Here is a 19,114-nt window from a genome sequence, read left to right as displayed (position 1 = left end):
ATAATGAGAAATATAAAGAGTTAATATTCAAAGTAACCAGAGGAGCACAACCAACCAGCTGGCATAGGTGCTGCCTATGGGTCACAGGTCCAGCTCTGTCCAAGAGTGCCAGGCTCGGATGAGACATTAGCTCTGATAAGAGGTGTGGCAAAGGATGTTCCCATTGGATTCATGGATTAAAAGAGGATCCTTCAAAGGTAATGTCAAAGTTTCAGGACTGTTAAAAGAAATGGTGATATCTCTGCTGGAATGGGGAGTAGTGAAGGAATGTTTCAGAGGGAAGAGATGTTTTCTTTTGAACCACATTGAGACTGAGAGACAGGTAGAGATCTGGGTGGAAATGTCTTTTTTTTAAGATTTATTTATTCATTTTTGGTTCTGCTGGGTCCTCACTGCTGTGTACAGGGTTTCTCTAGTTGTGGCTACTAGAAGCTACTCTTCGTTGCGGTGCACAGGCTTATTGCAGTGTTTCTCTTGTTGCAGAACACAGACTGTAGGCGCATTGGCTTCAGTAGTTGCAGCACAGGGACTCAGTAATTAATTCTGAGGCCCTCGGGCTCTAGAACGCTGGCTCAGTAGTTGTGGCACATGGGGCTCAGTCCCGGCATGTGGGAACTTCCCGGATCAGGGATTAAACTCGTGACCCTTGCATTGGCAGGCAGATTCTCAATGAGTATACCACCAGGGAATGGGTGGAGAGGTCGTTAAAGCTGGTTTTGCCCAGGGAGGTCAACACTGGATGTGCAAACGGTGTCTCACATGAGTGAATCTCATGAGTCCACTTACTCAGCCAGTTCTGGGTCTGAGGATCTGGGAAGGCAGCAACATGATCCATCCTTTAAAGTGTTCACCATGGGAGACAGACAGGGAAACCACGAGTTCTGGTGTGGTCTGTTAAGGTCAAGAAGGGAGGTGCATGGAGGATAGTCACTGGGGAGCAGAGAGACCAGCATCTGAGCCAGAATAGGAAACTGAGTTTGAAGGACTAGTTGGATTTTGCCAAGTTAAGGGGAGGGAAGAGAAAGACATTCCAGGCGGAGGGAATAGCACATGTGAAGATACACGAGTTTGAAACAGCATTATGATTCTGGGAGCTCTGTTAGCTTTTATATGGCAGAAGCAAAGAGTGGTTGCTCAAAATAGGACCTGAAGTAAAGCAGTGACGGCTGAGATGGTGAGAGGATGGTTAAAGGTGTCATTAAGGAATAGGTTTCTAGCAGAACTTTATAGATCCTGGCCTCAGGCACAGCCATTAAGACTAGCCTAAGGAGCTAGGTAAAATACACAGATGCCAGGGCCCAGCCTGGATTTCAGATTCAGAAAGCCTTGGGTGGAAGGCGGAATCTGACTAATTCCATTCCTCCATATGAATCCAAAGCACACAAAGGTTTAAGAGTCCGGGAAAGGCAAAAATTTCAGGGTTATCTGTTTTTAAGAGACTGGAAGAAGAATCAGCAAAGGAAATGGAGAAAGAGGTAGATGAAGAACAGAAGTGTGCAACAAAGCCAGTCCTTACAGGAACACAGAAACGCAGGCTAGGCAAACAGAATCAGCAGTTAAATTGCTTTGGGGAACCTAGCCCAGGGTCTGACCCTGATTGAGTGCTCCATAAATGAGTTTTATGCATGGGAAAAGACTTTAAATATAGAGGTGAGACCAGAAACTAAGATGCAAGTTTTTAAGAAGGGCATGACCAACCAAAATTCAAAGGCCAATAAGAGATTGGGGAAAATATTCTCAGCAGGTGTGATGGGATGTTCTGTTCTTCGTTGCTTCAGTCATGTCCTGCTCTTTGTGACCCCATGGACTGTAGCCCGCCAGGCTCCTCTTCCCATGGGGATTCTGCAGGCAAGAATACTGGAATGGGTTGCCATGTCCTCCTCCAGGGGATCTTCCCAACCCAGGGATTGAACCCAGGTCTCCCACATTGCAGGCGGATTCTTTACCATCCGAGCTGCCAGGGAAGCCCAGTGATGGGATGAGTTAATATTATTTTTATGCAAAAGAGCTTTCTGTAATAAATAAGAATACCCTCTAAAAACCCCTGGCAGATAAATGGTCAGTGAAGATGAACTGACAATATGAAAAGAGGAAGTAGCATGGGTTAAGAGGAAGTAGCATGGGTTAACCTCTCTCTGGTGTCAGAGGCAGGTTGAAATGCGGTATCATTTTTTGCTTTTTTTTGGCCACACCACGAGGCATGGGGGATCTTAATTCCCCGACCAGGGATCGAACCTGTGCACCCTGCACTGGGAGGGCAGAGTCTTAACCAGTGAGCTACCAGGGAAGTCCCCATTTTTTGACTCTTAAGTTTGTGGTAGTAGTGTAAATCAGAATGACGCCCTCCTAAAACAGCCTGTGTGTCAAAAGCCATAAAAGTGTTCCTATTTTACCCTTTAGTTCTAATTCTGGGAATTTTTCCTAAAGGAATCATTCAAAATATGGGAAAACTGAAAGCAGAAAGATGTTCAACATGACATTATTTATAACCATGAAAAGATGAGAAACATCAAAAGCTAACAAGATAATGACATGGGGAACATCAAAAGCCAATAAGATAATGACTAAATAATTATGGGAATTCTAATGGACCATTAACAAAGTTATTAATTTTTATGACTATATAATGACAGAAATGTTTTAAGTGGAAAAATGAGGTACAAAGCAGTACATACACTACTGTCTAAATTTTGTTTAAAAAAACAAAGTTTTTTCGATTATATTCAGTGTATAATGTGTGAATAGAAAAAGAACCAGGAGAAAACCCACTCAAGTGTTATAGTAGCTTCACTGGGTGATGGGAATTTGAAAACTTATTTCATATATTTTTCTGTATTTTCTACATTTTTCACCTAGACTGTGTATTACTTTGATAATCAGAATAAAAATTAAGATGCTATTTATTTTCAAAGTAAGGTATTAAGAGAAAGGAACGATAAACTCATATACAGCTTACAGTGATATTTTAAAATTGAATATACAAAAGACTGGCAAGAGTGATAGGACTCTGGGTGTTTTTTTCCCTCTTTTCCAAGCTGCTTGTAATGTGGTTGCAGTCCTTTTATAATTGGGAATAAGTATATAATAATGAACAGCGTGGTTGGATAAAATTACCACAAAAGCGGAAGGAAAAGACAAGGCAAAGTATGCGGGGTTTTTGCTTTTCTGGGCCTTCTTCTGGAACATCTGTATTATGAGGGAGACCTGTGAAGCTGCCCAGAAGATCCTGAGCTGTCAGCATCCCAGACCTTTCTTTTAGACCCCACCCTCCTTTCCCAGCCCCACCCCACTCCCCAGTTCCTGCTGGGAGTGCATAGGTTCTCTCTTGCTGTCCAGAAGCTTTCACAGACTCTCAGGTATCAGCATTGGTTTGAGCAGCGAGTCTTCCTCATGCATTTGAATTTGGGGACTTCAGGTTCTGCTTAGGTTTCTTCAAAAGTAGATGCCAGTGACCCAGGGTCTATGGAGGAGCAGAGCCACTTAGGAGGACAGACTTCTCCTTGAGTATAACTTGTGCATTCCACTAGTCCCAGGCCAGAGGGCCATCCAGTCTTTCAGGAGAGAGAAGGAAGAAAAGGAGGGAGAAATAAGGGAAGGAAAGAAGGAAGAGAGGGAGGAAAGAAGGGAGAGAGGTCCTGTTATTTTCGTTAAATACTCTTTGAATGTTTCAGTGTGGGAGGGACGCTTGAACCTTCTTTTGGTTTAAAATTTTTAAATGTTTCATTGTTAAACATAAGTGAGGTGTGGTTCTTTAAAAAACGATCCGGAAATTAAATAGTGCTGCGGGCTGCAGGGGAGGAGGCCAGCTATGCACAGCTGCGGGCAAAGCCCTAAAGGAATGGGAGAAAGAGATGGAACGTAGTCTGCTTACCTGGTAGAAACTAAGCCTTGAGTAGAGAGGATTATCTTGGGTTTTCCTGCAGGGCAGTTTAGGAAAAAGAGAGCCAGCTGGGAGCAAATTGGGAACTTATTCCTCATTAGTTGAAGCAGGCGGCAGAAAGTGAGGCAAGATGTGAGTGAAAGCACCCTGCATGGCCTGTGACAAGACCAGCCCTGGGCTGGGCCCCTACTGTTTTCAGTGCTGGGATTCCAGGCGAGTCAGAAGTGCTCTGCTTTAACCCATGGGAAAACCACAGTCAGCAATCCACAAACCCAGTTTAACTCTGCAAACATTTGTTGATCGAATGTTAACGCTAAGATATTTTGCTAAATTGCCACGACAAATAAGATACAGACCTTCCTTCAAAGTGTTACCCGTCTGGTTGGATAAAGTGATAAGTATATATGAAAGTAAAGCAAATCCCTCTTTTTTGGATAATTTGGAAGTAAAATCTCCTATGTGAGTATATATGAAAGGCTAAAAGCAAGAGGCTTCATTATATTTAGACTTTCTTTTTCCTTAGATGTATTTCTAAATTGTGAGCCATTCTTTTAAATACTTGTAGTCCCCTTCTTTTGAAAAAAAAACACATTCTCAAAAACGTCTTCTCAAGTAGAATGTCAACTGCTCAAGGGCAGAAACATCTATCTGTGTTCACCATGCCTAGAATAATCCTCAACAAGCATTTGTTGGGTATTGTTAGATGAATATGCAAGTCAAAAGACAGACATATTTAAAGGGGACTTCTGTCTCCCAGCAAGCTAATGATAAAATTCTTAATTACCTTTCAACTTTTAGACACATTCTTCTGAGATGTATTTTCAGTGTTCCATACAGTCTATTTTTCTGTGCTTGTTTCATATCTGAACATGAAGTTTTTGAGCATCTAGTTGAGACTAAGGCATCCATGCTTTCAGCATTTCCCGTGGTTGGCGTCTTTGTGTCCATGTGATAACTGCACTTCTAACCACCCACACTCCTGTTGTTCCATTGCCCCCTAGTTGCAAAATGTAGTAAAACACTGAAATCTCATAAATGAGCCTGGCCATACCAACAAAGAAATGGGTGCCAAGCTATGTTTGTCAAATGATTTTCAAAAGTCCAACATCTTTATCTGAAAAGTTATAGAGGTGCAGTGAAAAAGTTTAGGTTCAGAAGTAAATCGTTGTTAAAGCTGAGCATGACTTAAGAGTAACTTTGGCTCTTTACCTGATAGCTGTTCACGCAAATCTCAGGCAGACCTAGTAGTGAGAGAAATAATCCCATAGGTGAGCTCGATAAGCCGAAACCTATAAATTTGCAGTGAAATGTTACTTACTCTAAGACCTGTGACTTAATCTCCTTTAAAGAAGTTTCTCAGAGCAAAACTGAGACACCTCAGAATATACTCAGTGTTTGTGAACCTGACAGCGAAGTTCTTTCTCCGTCTCTCTGGATCTGGAGGGATGTGTGTGCCTGTCCGACTAGACGCTGTTTTAACCCTTCTGGTGCTGGACTCCAGGTCTCCTCCTTCTCCTCTTTCCTCCTGAGGCAGAGCCCACGCTGGCGCACTAACCTGCAGCGTCTCTGTGCTTCTCTTCTTACCTCCTCTTTCCCCTTCTCTCTCCCTTTTGCTGTGGTGTGTCCAGAAAAGGAAGTCGAGTTCCAGCGTGCACCTAATGGTGAGCCTTGCCTGCCCACCCGTCCGCCCGCCCCATGCTGCCTGCGCCCGCCTGTCGGCCACGCAAACCCGCGCTGCCACGTGCGTGTGCTTCCCTCATCCTCATTGCATGTCGTGCCGTGCGGGCAGGTGTGGCCTGTCCTGCCAGGCGGGGTCCGGTCCCCGAGGTCCCCCGGCGGCCTCAGAACTAGGCATTGGAAGGAGTGGTGTGGCCCTCCCGGCTGCCGCGCTTGGACTGCCCCCAGCAGCCCCAGGGCAGGAGGTAGATCTGGCAGGGATTCGGGGCCAGGTGGCAAGCACAGACGGGACCCTCAGTCATGGTCGCTCAGGAGGAGAGGCCCCGGGCACACGCACTACTTCCTACAGACCGGCAGCCAGGGGGCCTCCGTGCGGGGTGCGGAGGAGCCGGGTGGGGGCTCCGAGCCTCACTCTCACTCTCGAGGCTTTCCCCTGTGCTGGTGCCCTTCAGCCGTCTGTGCCCAGTGTTTTGTCCTTCCCACCCCACCCACAGGGGCACCAGCTGAAAGGCTGCAGAGCTCGTCTTCTTTCTCAAGGGACACAGAGCACCCAGTGGAATGCAGCAGCCTGAATCCTTATGAAACATCTATTGGGTTGGCCAAAAAGTTCATTTGGATTTTTCCATAAGGTGTCATGAAAAACCCAAATGAACTTTTTGGCCAACTCGATATTAAAGCCAGAGGTGGGGCTACCTGGGTGACATCCCAGCCCTCCGCAGATATGGCAGGTTTTACAGACACCATACAGTCCTTACCCCATGCCAGGGTCTTTGTCTCAGCTTTACAAACAGAATGGCTTCATTCAATCAGCCCTGAATAGATCCATGTCAGCAGCTAAGCAAGGAGGGCTCTGCACTTCTGGGGGGATATGGAAGAGAGCAGAGCTTTTGTGAGATTAGGCCCACATTCTGTCTATTCCTGGGGCCCCCTTCTCCAGCCTGCAGAGTTGAGCACAGTCTTAAAGCACCTGGTGCCTGGCTTGAGGTTCCATGCTGAGCCCCAGACTTGGGAACATCTCAACCACTGATAGCAAGTTACAGCTTTGGGTGTGGTCCGAGGGGGCCACAAAAGAGGCTTCTGGGCAAGTAGGGGGACAGTCTGGATAGCTTTCTGGATGTGTTCTGGGGGAGAAGAAGCACGTCCTAGCTGCCAGCGTGCCCTCATTGGCACCCTGCACATTGATGGTCGCTGGACATTTGTGTGTCTGCATGTTGGAGAACTCACGGGCATCAGGCTGCTCCTTTAGTGTCCCCCAGTTCCACAGGGACTCCTAGTGAGACTAAGTGTATTTGTTGGTTAGGGGATTCTAAGAGGCAGGGAGCATCAGTATGACTCCTTGCCCTGGAGATCGGCCTCCTTCCTTCCTTGCCATCCTCTTCCCACCTCCCCTGCGGTGCCACTCAGTGTAATATTCTGAAAGGCAAGGAGGTAGCCTGGTGGTCTGCTGCTGTTGGCCTGCTAGGCAGCCTCCTGTTTCCTAAGGACTAGGACTGCTGACTGGAGAAGGCAATGGCTCCCCACTCCAGTACTCTTGCCTGGAAAATCCCATGGACGGAGGAGCCTGGTAGGCTGCGGTCCATGGGGTCATGAAGAGTCGGACACTACTGAGCGACTTCACTTTCACTTTTCACTTTCATGCATTGGAGAAGGAAATGGCAGCCCACTCCAGTGTTCTTGCCTGGAGAATCCCAGGGATGGGGAGCCTGGTGGGCTGCCGTCTATGGGGTCACACAGAGTCGGACACGACTGAAGCGACTTAGCAGCAGCAACAGCAGGACTGCCGACGCAGCATCCACCTGGACTCCCCTGCTGCTCTTGGGAGTTCTGCCCATGTTCCCAGCTGATCACATCTAAGATCAATCAGGCAAACAGGCCAACAGCACAGCCCTGTGTCTGCTCCCCTGGGTCAGTGGTTACATTTTGTGTCCAGAGTCAAATTCCACCCCTTTCCTCTGTGGATGCCATCTCCTCGACCAGGTTTTCTTTCTCTTCTTGTTCCTCTTCAGATCAGGCTTCAATCTAGTGTTGTAAGGGGCAGGAAATGCAGGTTGAAAGGGCAGCAGGGGGCTCCCACAGTTAGGGGACCCAGAGTTCCTGAATTTTGTTCTGCTTTCTTATAAACTGCATTTCTTTTCCCCTATAAAGTGAGAATATCCTGAATTTCTCTGGGTGAAGTATGATTGTACGATGACAGGGCACCTAGCATCAGCAAAGATTTCTGGAGAGATGTTGTAAAACAAGTCTTTGGGCTCCTTCCACCTTGAGGATGCCTCCAGGGCTAGGTCTCTGGGTCCCTCCAAATAACCTCCTCTGATCATCTATCCAGCCACTGCTCCCACTCCAGAGTGTTACAGGAGTGTTAGCCCACCTCAGGTCTACCTCCTCCGGACCAGGCCGGGGGACAAGGGAGGTCTGGGAGTCAAATCCAAGTGACTTTGGTGACTCTAGAGGAACTAAACCATCTGTTTTCTTGTCTCAGCCACAGAGCAACAACAAAAACAGTCTCGTAAGCCCAGCCCAAGAGCCCGCGCCCTTGCAGACGGCCATGGTACCTCCTGACTACGGCTTCTCCGCCCCTGCCCCTGGCTGCCTCCCGCTTCTGCCCGCTCCCTTCTCTCGCCCCCCTGCCAGGCCCCCTTGGCCACGTCCCCTCTCTCCCTGTAGAACAGGTGGCTCTGTGTACTGCCCCCTGGTGGTCCCGCTTGGCCGTGCTCCCTCCTGCATGGCATAACTCTGCTCCTGTTCCCAGTGCTCTTGGTGGGGAAGAGTGATCAGGGCTCTCAGCTAAGCCTCCCAGCCCCATATGGGCCTGCTGGGAGGCCGGGAAGGTGAGCTGCTTCTAAAGGGAGAGGGTAGGAGCTTCGCTGGGCTCTGTACCTCAGTTCTTGAAGGCCTCCTTGTAAAATCTGCCTCAGCCCCTTGTTTACAAAGCAATGAATAGGAAGTGGGGCTGGAGTCCCCCACCTCTAGCTGGTGCTGAGGTCTCTGGGGAGCCCCCATGCGCTCTGAGTTCTGTCCTGGCTGTCAAGGGCACCATGTGCTCTCAGGCCCCCTCTGCTGGCTAAGTAGAGACAGCAGGGGGGTGACTGGGAGAGAGGGAGGGGAGCCGGTGCTGCCCCCCCCACTCCTCCTTCCTGCACCCTGTCCCCCAGAGCTGCCTGCTGAGGACAGGAACTTGGGGAGAGGCAGGGGTGGGGGGAACAGGCAGCAGTCTGGGCTCAACTCGCTAAGGGCCACCTGTGAGTCTTTCGGGGAGACCTCAGTCCACTCTCCCACGCACCCCCTGATGAACACTGCTGGCCAGGCCCAGCCTGTGCCCTCAGCCCCACAGCTGCTCCAGTGCACTTGTCCCTTGGGAGAAAGGACACTCAGGTCTGGCTGGAATGGAGAGCAGGGGCCCTTGTCCTCAGCTTCCCCAGTACCTGCTTCCATTAAGTACCAGGCCTCTCCTCCCAACCAGCCAATGCTGTCCCCTCAATCTGGGGCTTCCAGCTGCCTGGGACCCAGTTGAACCAGGGTATTTTGTCTTGTAAGAATGACTGGTGAGCAGGCCTCAGTGGTCATCACAGGGTCAATATTCGAGGGCTGGGGTCCCTCAGGGGAGAGACGTAGGTCTGTTCTCAGGCCAGGAGGGTAACTTTCATCTTCTCTCACAGGAGCCACAAACCACCGTGGTACACAACGCTACCGATGGGATCAAGGTGAGTGGCTCCTGAGCTGGCCTGCTTTCCAGGTCAGCAGGAAACAGGTGGACTGGGTCACAGGGTCTCAGGGTCCTGGAGATGGCAGCTCACAGGCTGCACCTAGGGGCCAGGGTGTTTGCAGAGTCTAGGCTGGGGGCAGCATATGGCTTGTCGTCACTGTGTTCCTGGGAAGGACATCATACTCCAGTGATTCTGAGCTCAGGCTCTAGAGGCAGACAGGTCTGCATTTGCATCCTGGCCCTGGGCCACTGGATAAGTCACCCTCCCACTCTGCACCTCAGTTTCCTTATCTGAAAATTGGGGATGCTAATAATAATAGAATCTTCCTCCATGACTGGTGAAGCTTAAATTAGAGTAAACATGAGCTAGTAAAACAGAGGCAGAAACATAATCAAATCCTAGAGCATTAATTCTCCATCGCCTCTCTCTTTGATGCCCTCAATATTCTTGTCTTCTTATTTTCACTGCCATTAGTAAATATTTATTGAACCATCCACAGCTCTGGTTTACAGAGGTGACAAGAGGAAATGTCTCTCCACAGTGTAAGGGAAGCAGATGGTAAACCAAAAACTATACAAATAAGATAAAATCCAGTAGCGAAAAGTGCTATGAAGAAAATGTCACAAAGTAAATAGAGAATGAACAGGGCCTCTAATTAAGTGGTCAGGAAGGGCCTCCTTTAGAAGGTGATATTTGAGCTAAACACTAAACAACTGGAAGGTGGCAGCCGGGTAGACCCTGAGGCAGAGTGCCCTAGACAGTGAGGATGCAGGCGTCCGGGCCTGGCACAGAGGAAATCAGAGCTCAGAGCTGGTGAGCAGAGTGGTGAGCAAGGAGAGGAAGGCAGGAGGGTGGTGAAGCTGGAGGGCCAGGTGGGACCTGCTTGGTCAGTTTGTATTTTTTACCAGTAGCAACAAAAGCCGTTAGAGGCTCTTAGCAGGGGAGTAATGGAGTCCAATTTACACGTCAAAAAGCTCTGGTCTTGTTATGGGGCAAGAACTTTAGGGAAGAGGCAAGTATGGAAACAGGGAGGCCAGGCAGCTAAGGTAGGAGTTCAGGTACCAGATGTTAGTATCTTGGGCTCGGGTTGTAGCTGTGCATTGGAAGAGAAGAGGTAAGACGCGATTTATTTTGGAGGTAGAACTGACTGATTCGATTTTAGATTGGATAATTGGGACATGAGGGGAAGAAAGAAAGGCATCAGCATATTATAAAATCAGACCTCCAGATTTTAGCCTGAACAACTGGATAAGTGGTACATTTACTGAGTTAGGGAAGACTCGGGAGGGTGTTTGGGAATCAGAGTTTTTGTAAGAGTCACATGGCAAGGGTCTGATTTCTTGCAGCTCCCATAGGAACACGTACTCTGCTTTTGTTCTGCTTGGTTCCTCTGGTTTCCAAGGGCCTGAGTTTATAGAAACTTTTTCTTTTTTTTTGGCCCACAGGGCTCCACAGAGAGCTGCAACACCACCACAGAAGATGAGGACCTCAAAGGTAGGTATTGGCCCATAGTGGGGAAGGGGCCCCAGCAGTGTTCCAAGGGGACACCTGCCTCATCTGCCCCCAGAACTGAGATTGGCAGCTCCTTGTACCCCAGGAGAGGGTTTGACCTAAAAGCTATTTTCCATGGGCCCAGGAAGGAGGCCCCTGTCTCGTGTTTCTGGGCTGGGCAGGTGGCTTCTCTTCTTTGACGCCATGTCTAGGAGAGTTAAACGAGGGCTTTTCCTGAGCCTGTCCATTCCCAGGGCTCAGAGAGCTGCTCTTATCGCTGCTACAGTGTGATACCCCAGATCAGGGACATCTTGAGTCCCCGCAGAGGTGGCCTGCAGATGTCATGAGCCATTAATAAGGTCACCAGTGATCCCAGTTTCCTGGGCACTAAGGTAATTCCCCAGGATATAGAACTTTGGGCTTTAAAACTAGAACAGTCCTGGACACCTTGGGGTGGGTGGGTCACTCTCGTCACAAAGGCTTGGCATGAGTGACAACGGAGTCAGAACCACATTTGGCCCTGCCCCAGTGGTCCTGTGAGGACCACCAGCTTAAGTTGGGGCCTGCCCAGAGCGCCAGGGGATGTGGGAAGGCATGGCAGGCCAGACCACTGTGATTCTCTGTCCGACTCTTTGGTTTGGCCTCCTGGGATTGCTCCCTTTGCCTTAAGTAAGTGACCTTAGGCCAAGTTCTCAGAAAAGTCGGAGGAATGTTGCAGCTCACAGCTGAGAGAGCACACCCAGGGCAATATGGGAGCAAACAAAGCTTTGGCAATCAAGAAAAGAAGAAAAAGCATAAACATATAAGGCAGTAAAGAACAGTGCCTTCAGAGCTGCCAGGATTGAGATCAGGTCATTTCAGTTCTGGTGATACTGGCAGAGTAAGCAGCTCCTTCACTGCTGGGCTGTTGACCCTGTAGCCCTGGTCCCTAGATCATCTTCCCTGAGAGCAGGGCTCCTTGTACAGGCTGTTGGAAGGCTCCTCTGGAAGCCGCAAACCCAGGTCTGTGCCCCTTCCTGGGGCTTTCAGCTGGGAGGCCTCTCTGGCAGTGTGGACGTGGTCCCAGGTCCACAGCAACCCAAGGCATCGCCTTGCCTTGGTTCTTCAGTGCCACGGGCTCGGGTCCTGTCCGGCTTGCTCGCTCACCTGCCTTGTTCTGTTTGTTTTGGCTGCTCTGCCTTGCCCTGCCCTGCCCTGGCTGGCTAGCTGCCCCGCTCCGCACTGGGAATGGCAGCTCGATGCCTGAAGGACGGAGCTCCCGGGACAGGACAGCCCCCTCTGCAGGCATGCAGCCCCAGCCTTCTCTCTGCTCCTCAGCCAGTAAGTGTGAGGGAGGCACATTCTGGCTTCCGTCTCCCTGGCTCATCCTGAAGCCCCTCAGGGATTCCCCCCCCCACCCACCCACCCCCCAGAGCTGTCAGCCCAGTCCAGCTATCCATCTAGTCAGCTTTGGGAGCTCAGCCTCTGCTGGGTGGGGGAGCTGATTGGAGGTGCTGTTAAGACCAGACAGGGGTCCTTGAGACCGGGGTCCAAAGACATGAAGAAAACTGGGTGGAAGAATGTGGCAGGAGGGAAGGAGTAGAAAGCCAGTGGGATACGCAGAGGGCCTTATCTCAGCGCTGAGCGGGAAGAAAGGTGGAGTCAGAAGTCAGATCCATGGTAGTGGGTGTGAGGTGGTGGAAAAACTCATAGTCAAGAAAACGTGTTCCCCTTGGTGCTTCTTGAGGCTCAGCATAATATCATACTAAGAGCTCGGGATGAAACTGACCTGAGTTTAAATCTAGCTCCACTACCTTCAAAAATGTGTGAAGTACCTTAACCTCCTGGGGCTACAGTTTCTTTATCTGTAAAGTGGTAATAAAATGACACTCACCTCAGAAATGGGATAGTGGGATGTTTTGCCATGATACTTAGCTGGTTAGTGGTAGCTCGTATTTACATCTTCAGTTGTGTTTTTGTAGAGGATGCCTTTGTCTGCTTCTTTCCCTCCTACCATCGATCCTTCTAGAGTTTCTAAACACAAGCCTCTTCACCCGTAGGGCCCCAGTCAGGTCTTGCAGATGGGCTTGGTGGGGTTGGAGAGGGTGTGTGTGTGTGTGTGTGTGTGTGTGCGTGTGCACATACCTGCTTGCCTTTAGAAAGCGGATGAAGCTCTGTGGTTCCCCTAACCTCCTGCTTATTCGCCTCGAGCCGCCTCCTGATGGTGCTCATGCCTGTGGGCCCGGTGCTTCTGTACCTTTGGCTGCACTGTCCTCTCCCAGTCGCGCCCCTTGGCTGTGCTGTTCTAATGCTCACATTTGTCTTGCAGCCTCTCGCTCGTGGCCTGGGCCAGCCTGGGGCTCCGGTCAGGGTTAGCCTGAGGCCTCCCTTACCCTGGCAGCGCCCTCTGCTAATAGTGGCGCTCCCTGTAAGTGAGCTGCCCACGAGAGTGGGGTGTCACCAGCAGTCCCTTGGCTTGGAATTGGGGTGGGGGGGGCGCTCTGAGGGCACCAACTCTGCCTGCCTGTCAGTCTGAGCCTTGTCCTTGGTGTTCCTGAGGGACACATCCTGGCTTGAGAGCTGGTGTGAGATTTAGAGTTTTTCCAAGGGTAAACGGAGCTGGTAAGAGGCTCCATTTAAAAAGAGTGTTTATAGTTCCAAGACCCCTTACCCCAAAAAAAGCCCTGTGGAGGAGACGAATAAGGCAAAGAGAATTAAGTGTCCATCCCAGGGGTCTATTCATCCTTTGGAGCCCTCCTCAACCCTGGCTAGAGTCTGCTTTCAGGCTGGCTGGTGCCCAGGATTAAGTTTTGGACCACTGAGTGAGGGCTGGGGGAGTGGGGGGCGGGCTGGTAATTGAGACCTGACTGAGCCCCTTCAGGTGAGAGAAATGAGTGGTGGAAACAGCCATATCCAGGAGATGCTTCTTGAGAGCCTGAACCTGTGGGAATGGGATACAAAGACTGAGGGCAGAGTTTTCACAGGGTGTCAGGCTCCTTGGCTTTAAAGACAAGAGTGTTTTCTGCATCCTGGTTATTGATGGAGAGGGAGGCAAAGGCCAGAGGATCATAAGGCGGGCTTTAGGACAAAAGGGTCATTAGCTCTGTGGACAACAGAGGGAGACGGGAGAGAACGGTGGGCTCGCTTTTCCAGAGAAGGGCCTTAAAGAGAAGAGGGATGTCTTTGTCAAAGAGATTACAGGGGATTCTCTGATGGATTGGGGAGGGCTTTGCATCACTTGGGAGAATCCCAATCTCACATGGGTAAATTGCTGGATTCTTCCCCCTACAGTGCGGAAACAGGAGATCATTAAGATCACAGAACAACTGATTGAGGCCATCAACAATGGGGACTTTGAGGCCTACACGTGAGTTAGAGACCCATTTCCTTGACACCCAAGTCATCTCTCGAGCCTTTCCCGCCTTTCAAAAAGCAGCTGGGACCCGGGGAAAAGAGAAGGCTGGGCCTTGGGCACAACATCTGAGTTAAACACCAGGCCCCAGGGAGCCCTTGCAGGTAGACGTGGGTGATTTAGCCCACCCATGGTGCCCGAGCTGGTGGGTTGAAAAGGTGGAGCTGAGCTGCTCAGCTGGCAGGGCCCTGAGATCTCAACCACCTTGTCAGGCCCAGCCTACAGCTAACCTGCTGCCGCTGAGGAGGAAGATAGACAGTAATTCTCATATAAGACTGACGGGCTGCTTTTTTTTTTTCTCTCCCCTGTAGGAAGATTTGTGATCCAGGCCTCACTTCCTTTGAGCCTGAGGCCCTGGGTAACCTCGTGGAAGGGATGGATTTCCATAAGTTTTACTTTGAGAATCGTGAGTGGGTTCGTGCTGCCGAGATACTCCTGCCTGCCCCGCACCCCCTCGCCTCTGTCCCCGCTCACCTTCTCCTCTTTCCAGCCGCCCGCTTTTCCCTTCCTGGGCCTGCCTGCCGCACCCTGGTCTGTGTGCTTGCCTCCGGGGGCCTGAGGATGGTCTTCAGCTGGCATCTCCAAAGGCCCTCCTCGCAGAGCCCCGTGTGCCCCTGTTCTGCAGCAGTGCCGCTGTATAATGATCACGGCCACTGTATTGCTTTAAGCCTTACCTCTTTCCAAGACACTTGGAAACCATGAGAGGTTAGGTTGAGATGATATCAACGAGTAATAATGAAGCTCTGTGTCTGCAGGTTTCACAATAGAGGAAATTAAAACCAGGATAAGAATGTGCAAGCAAGTAACAGGGCACCGTTGGCGACTGTGAGATCGGAAGTTGTGGCTAGGGTCCTCCTTCCAGCCACTGAGGGAGACAGGAGTCCTGGCTAGGGGTGGGTGGCCGGGGTGTTGTGCCCCAGGCAGTTCCTGGAAGTCCCAGAGGATAGGAAGCTAATTCATCACCTCCTCCCATCTTTCTTTCCACTAAGACCATCCCCCTCCTTATTTTTTTCCCTCATCTTTCCCACTTTATCCTGGGCCTTCCCCATTCTGCCTTAAATTTTACTTTCTCACTGTTTTCTCTGCTAACTACCATCCTCTCCATGTCTCAGCTACAGTTATAAACCCTAGGTTATCTAAGTAATTCTATTAGCCAGAAGCAATTCCAAAGCTCACAGAAACTCTCTGAAAGGTCTCGTGTAGGCCCTAACGTTAGAATTGAACTAAAATGTGAATCTCAGTAAAAGCAACACAGTTCATGGTGTTTGCTGATAGTGGCAGCCCATCTTCTTTTGGTTTCCCCCCAGAGGATCCTGGGGACTCTGGGAGTACCCTCAGCTTGGTGCTTTGCTGACTTTTTTTTTTTTTAACTTTGGACTTTTGTAAAAATCAAAAATCAATTTTGAATATTTTAAGTTCTTGGTTTTGCTCTATAACCCTAATTAGGGACAAGCCAACCCTTATGAGGGCTACCCAGATGACTCAGAATGGTAAAGAATCCACCTGCCAAGACAGGAGACAAGGATTTGATCCCTGGGTCGGGCAGATCCCCTGGAGAAGGAAATGGTAACCCACTCCAGTATTCTTACCTGAGAAATCCCATGGACAGAGGAGCCTGGCCTGCTACAGCCCATAGGGTTGCAAAAGAGTCAGACGCGACCGAGCGCACACAACACTTGTGAAATCTAAACCCACCTGTCGGGGTAGAAAGATCATCGTAGTCTTTCGTTAAGATAATCTTGAGTTCAAATGTTGTGTGGGCACATTACTTAACCTCCTTGAGCCTATTTCCTTATCTTATAACGAAGAAAATAATATTGACCAAGGAATATGGCTCATGCATGTAAAACCCGCAGTACATTGTCTGATTAAAATACTAGCTGCTGTTAACACTGCTCCCCACCTTTCTCTTCCTTTTAAATAATTGAAACTAATCTAACCGGGTTTCCCAGCCTCTGGAGAGTGTATGGGGGAACTTGGCGACTCCCAGAATGGTTACTGGAGAGAGGGTGAGACTTGGGAAGTGCAGGCTGGGAGGAAAATGCCCGTCCCCAGGCCTGATGCCCTCCTACCTACCTCACCCCGCCCTGCCCACTACAGTCCTGTCCAAGAACAGCAAGCCCATCCACACCACCATCCTGAACCCACACGTCCACGTGATTGGAGAGGACGCAGCTTGCATTGCCTACATCCGCCTCACCCAGTACATCGATGGGCAGGGTCGGCCTCGCACCAGCCAGTCGGAGGAGACCCGGGTCTGGCATCGCCGGGATGGCAAGTGGCTCAATGTCCACTATCACTGCTCAGGGGCCCCTGCCGCACCGCTGCAGTGAGCTCAGCCACAGGTGCACCTGGTGGGGGGCGGGGGGCTGGGACAAGTGGGCTCAGAGGAGGAAGAACGGGCTGAGAGGTGGCCTTGGGGGAGGACATATGGGCCATCCCGGAAGAGTAGTGAAGGCCAGACAGTGTGGTGGTTGTAATAAGTTATGCTCTCAAGTCAGACAGACTTGGGTCTGGCTCCATGACACTACATTGGGTGACCTTGAACAGGTTACTTCCCCTCCCTAAGCCTCATTTTCCTCAGCTGTTAAAAAGAGGGAAGGAGCGGTGCCTGCCTCCTTTGTTGTGAGATTTAAATAAGGTACTTGTAAGTAAAGCACTCAGTAAGTGCTCAGCAAATGGGAGGCGATGTTATGTTTAAATACTAGCTTCTTCCCCATCCTGCACCTTCTCAGGCAGAGTTGGCCACATGTGTAGTGTGTTTAAGCCTCTGGAACTCCTGTGTGCGTACTGTCCTCTGTCCTGTTACCACATCTGTCCTGTTTGACAGGGGCATGAGGAGATCCCAGCCGGAGGTCAAACCTTCGCAGCCAGTGGCTCTGGAGGGCCTGAGTGACAGCGGCAGTCCTGTTCGTTTGAGGTTTAAAACAATTAAATTACAAAGCGGCAGCAGCCAATGCACGCCCCTGCATGCAGCCCTCCCGCCCGCCCTTCGTGTCTGTCTCTGCTGTACCGAGGTGTTTTTTACATTTAAGGGAAAAAAAAGAAAAAAAAAGATTGTTAAAAAAAAAAGCAGGATCCATACCATGATGTGTTTTAAAACCACCAACAGCCCTTGGGCTGGCAAGAAAGCAGGAGTCTGTGTGACGCCCATCCTGGCACAAGCAGTGGGCTCACCCACCAGCCCTGAAGAGGTGAGCTCGGCCTCTGGCCTCCATGGACTCGGGACCAGGCAAAAACTCTGACAGAGCTCTGGGGGCTGCGTGATGTGACTGCAGCCTCTGAGATGGCCTACCTGCCCCAGGTCTCGGAATGGACTTCAGAGTTTGTATACGCGCCTAGAACGAGGCTTATGAGAACACCGTGGCCAACAGACCTACTTGGGAGAGAATGCGGAGCTCCCAGCCTGCCGTGGAGGCAGCTGAGAAGCAGTGGCCTCAGGACTGAGAAGCAGGGCCCGGACGTTGCTGTACTCTACCATTTAGCGTAGAAGGGAAGAGAATTGGTGCTGCAGAAGCGTGTCTGCTCCGAAGCTGATGAGAAACCTCGTGTTAGTCTGACATGCACTCACTTACTCATCCATTTCTATAGGATGCACAATGCACGTGGGCTCTGATCTTGAGGCCCAATCCTAGCAGCTGGGAAGTGGGAGGGGTTGCCGCTTTGCTTTGTGTTTGTTTTCTTATAACTTAGCAAAGAGAGAGCCAGACCTTGGTCTGGGCTCCCCCTGCCGCCTTTGGCAGTTCTGTTTCCGTGCTGACTTGGACCATCTTTGTCTTGCCTTCTTATGGTGGTGGTCCCTGTGCTGACTCTCACCTGGGCCTGGGCTCTCTGCCAAGTGCCCCTGTGGGATGGGAGGAGTGAGAGGCAGCGGGATTGAGTTGATGGTTGTTTCTATGCATTCAGGCTGCCCTCAGGGCTGCCTCCCTTCTTACTCTTCCCTTGCTGCACGCCAATCTCTTTTCCTGTCTTTGAGACTGACTTGACTACTCTGGCAAGAAGAGGTATCCTCTAAAAAGAGACTTCTTTACTGACCAACTGAAGTATAGACTTACTGCTGGACAATCTGCATGGGCATCACCCCCGTCTCACCTGCATGTACCCAAAAGAGATGTCCAGAGCCAAGGCTCCTACCTTCATTGTCCCTGTCTGTGCTCAAGGAGTTCCATTCCAGGAGGGAAGATGTATATTCTAAGCAGATAGCAGAGACGATAATGGAGGAGCAATTGGTCATGGCCTTGGTTTCCCCCCAAACAACTGTGCAGGTCTGTCTGCACAAATGTCTGCACTACTGGGGGAGAGATGGGTAGACCCCAGCTCCCTGGACTGCCTTAAGGAGGCACAGGAGCTGGGAGAAGAGGCAAAGCTACAGGTTTACCTTGGAGCCAGCTGAGAAGAGCAGACTCACAGGTGCTGGTGCTTGGATTTAGCCAGGCTCCTCCGAGCACCTCCTGCATGCCCCAGCCCCCGGGTCCCAGCCGTCTCCCGCCCTGCAGCCTGCAGTACCAGCACGCAGACACCTTCACCACAGGGTTTGGTTTTGCTGGCTTGAAGACAAATGGTCTTAGAGTTCATTAAGACCCATAGCTTCATATGGCTGCTCCAGCGCCACTTCTTAGCATTCTTACTCCTCTTCTGGGGCTAATGTCAGCATCTATAGACAATAGACTATTAAAAACAACAACAACAACAACACCTTTTAAACAGGAAATGGAAGGCATTTGATGCAGAATTTTTGCATGATGACATAGAAATAATTTAAAAATAGTTAGTGTTTGTTCTGAATGTTGGTAGACCCTTCATAGCTTTGTTACAATGAAACCTTGAACTGAAGATATTTAATAAAATAACCTTTAAACAGTCCATTGTGTTACTGCTGTCGGAGGCTTATGACCAGGGGTTTAGATTTAACAGCCTGGGTTACAAGGCTTCTGGTGGAGAGCTGGACCTTCTCCCACTCCTTTTGGACCC

The 19,114-nt window shown here is 50.1% G+C and overlaps 1 protein-coding gene across 17 annotated transcripts in view; it reads left to right on the top strand.

The window, feature by feature from the left end:
- Nucleotides 1–19,005, top strand: part of CAMK2G (calcium/calmodulin dependent protein kinase II gamma) — a 54,855-nt gene extending 35,850 nt beyond the window's left edge. For 3 of the 17 annotated variants that reach the window (XM_065922644.1, XM_065922642.1, XM_065922638.1), the window contains 8 exons: nt 8,037–8,105; nt 9,214–9,258; nt 10,707–10,755; nt 11,959–12,072; nt 14,023–14,098; nt 14,455–14,549; nt 16,244–16,488; nt 16,974–19,005. In XM_065922644.1, the coding sequence (XP_065778716.1) occupies nt 8,037–8,105; nt 9,214–9,258; nt 10,707–10,755; nt 11,959–12,072; nt 14,023–14,098; nt 14,455–14,549; nt 16,244–16,476 (681 nt within the window). In that variant the 3' untranslated portion in view covers nt 16,477–16,488; nt 16,974–19,005. Of the gene's footprint in view, nt 1–5,508; nt 5,542–8,036; nt 8,106–9,213; nt 9,259–10,706; nt 10,756–11,958; nt 12,073–14,022; nt 14,099–14,454; nt 14,558–16,243; nt 16,489–16,973 lie in introns of those variants that run through there. The other 14 variants (XM_065922645.1, XM_065922639.1, XM_065922647.1 and 11 more) reach the window with 9 other exon arrangements.
- The last annotated feature ends 109 nt before the right edge of the window (nt 19,006–19,114 follow it).

This window comes from Muntiacus reevesi, chromosome 2 (genome assembly GCF_963930625.1).
Source record: "Muntiacus reevesi chromosome 2, mMunRee1.1, whole genome shotgun sequence".
NCBI classification, from domain to species: Eukaryota; Metazoa; Chordata; class Mammalia; order Artiodactyla; family Cervidae; genus Muntiacus; species Muntiacus reevesi.
The sequence above is the reverse complement of the archived record's forward strand: the minus strand, read 5'-3'. Positions and strand labels throughout refer to the sequence as shown.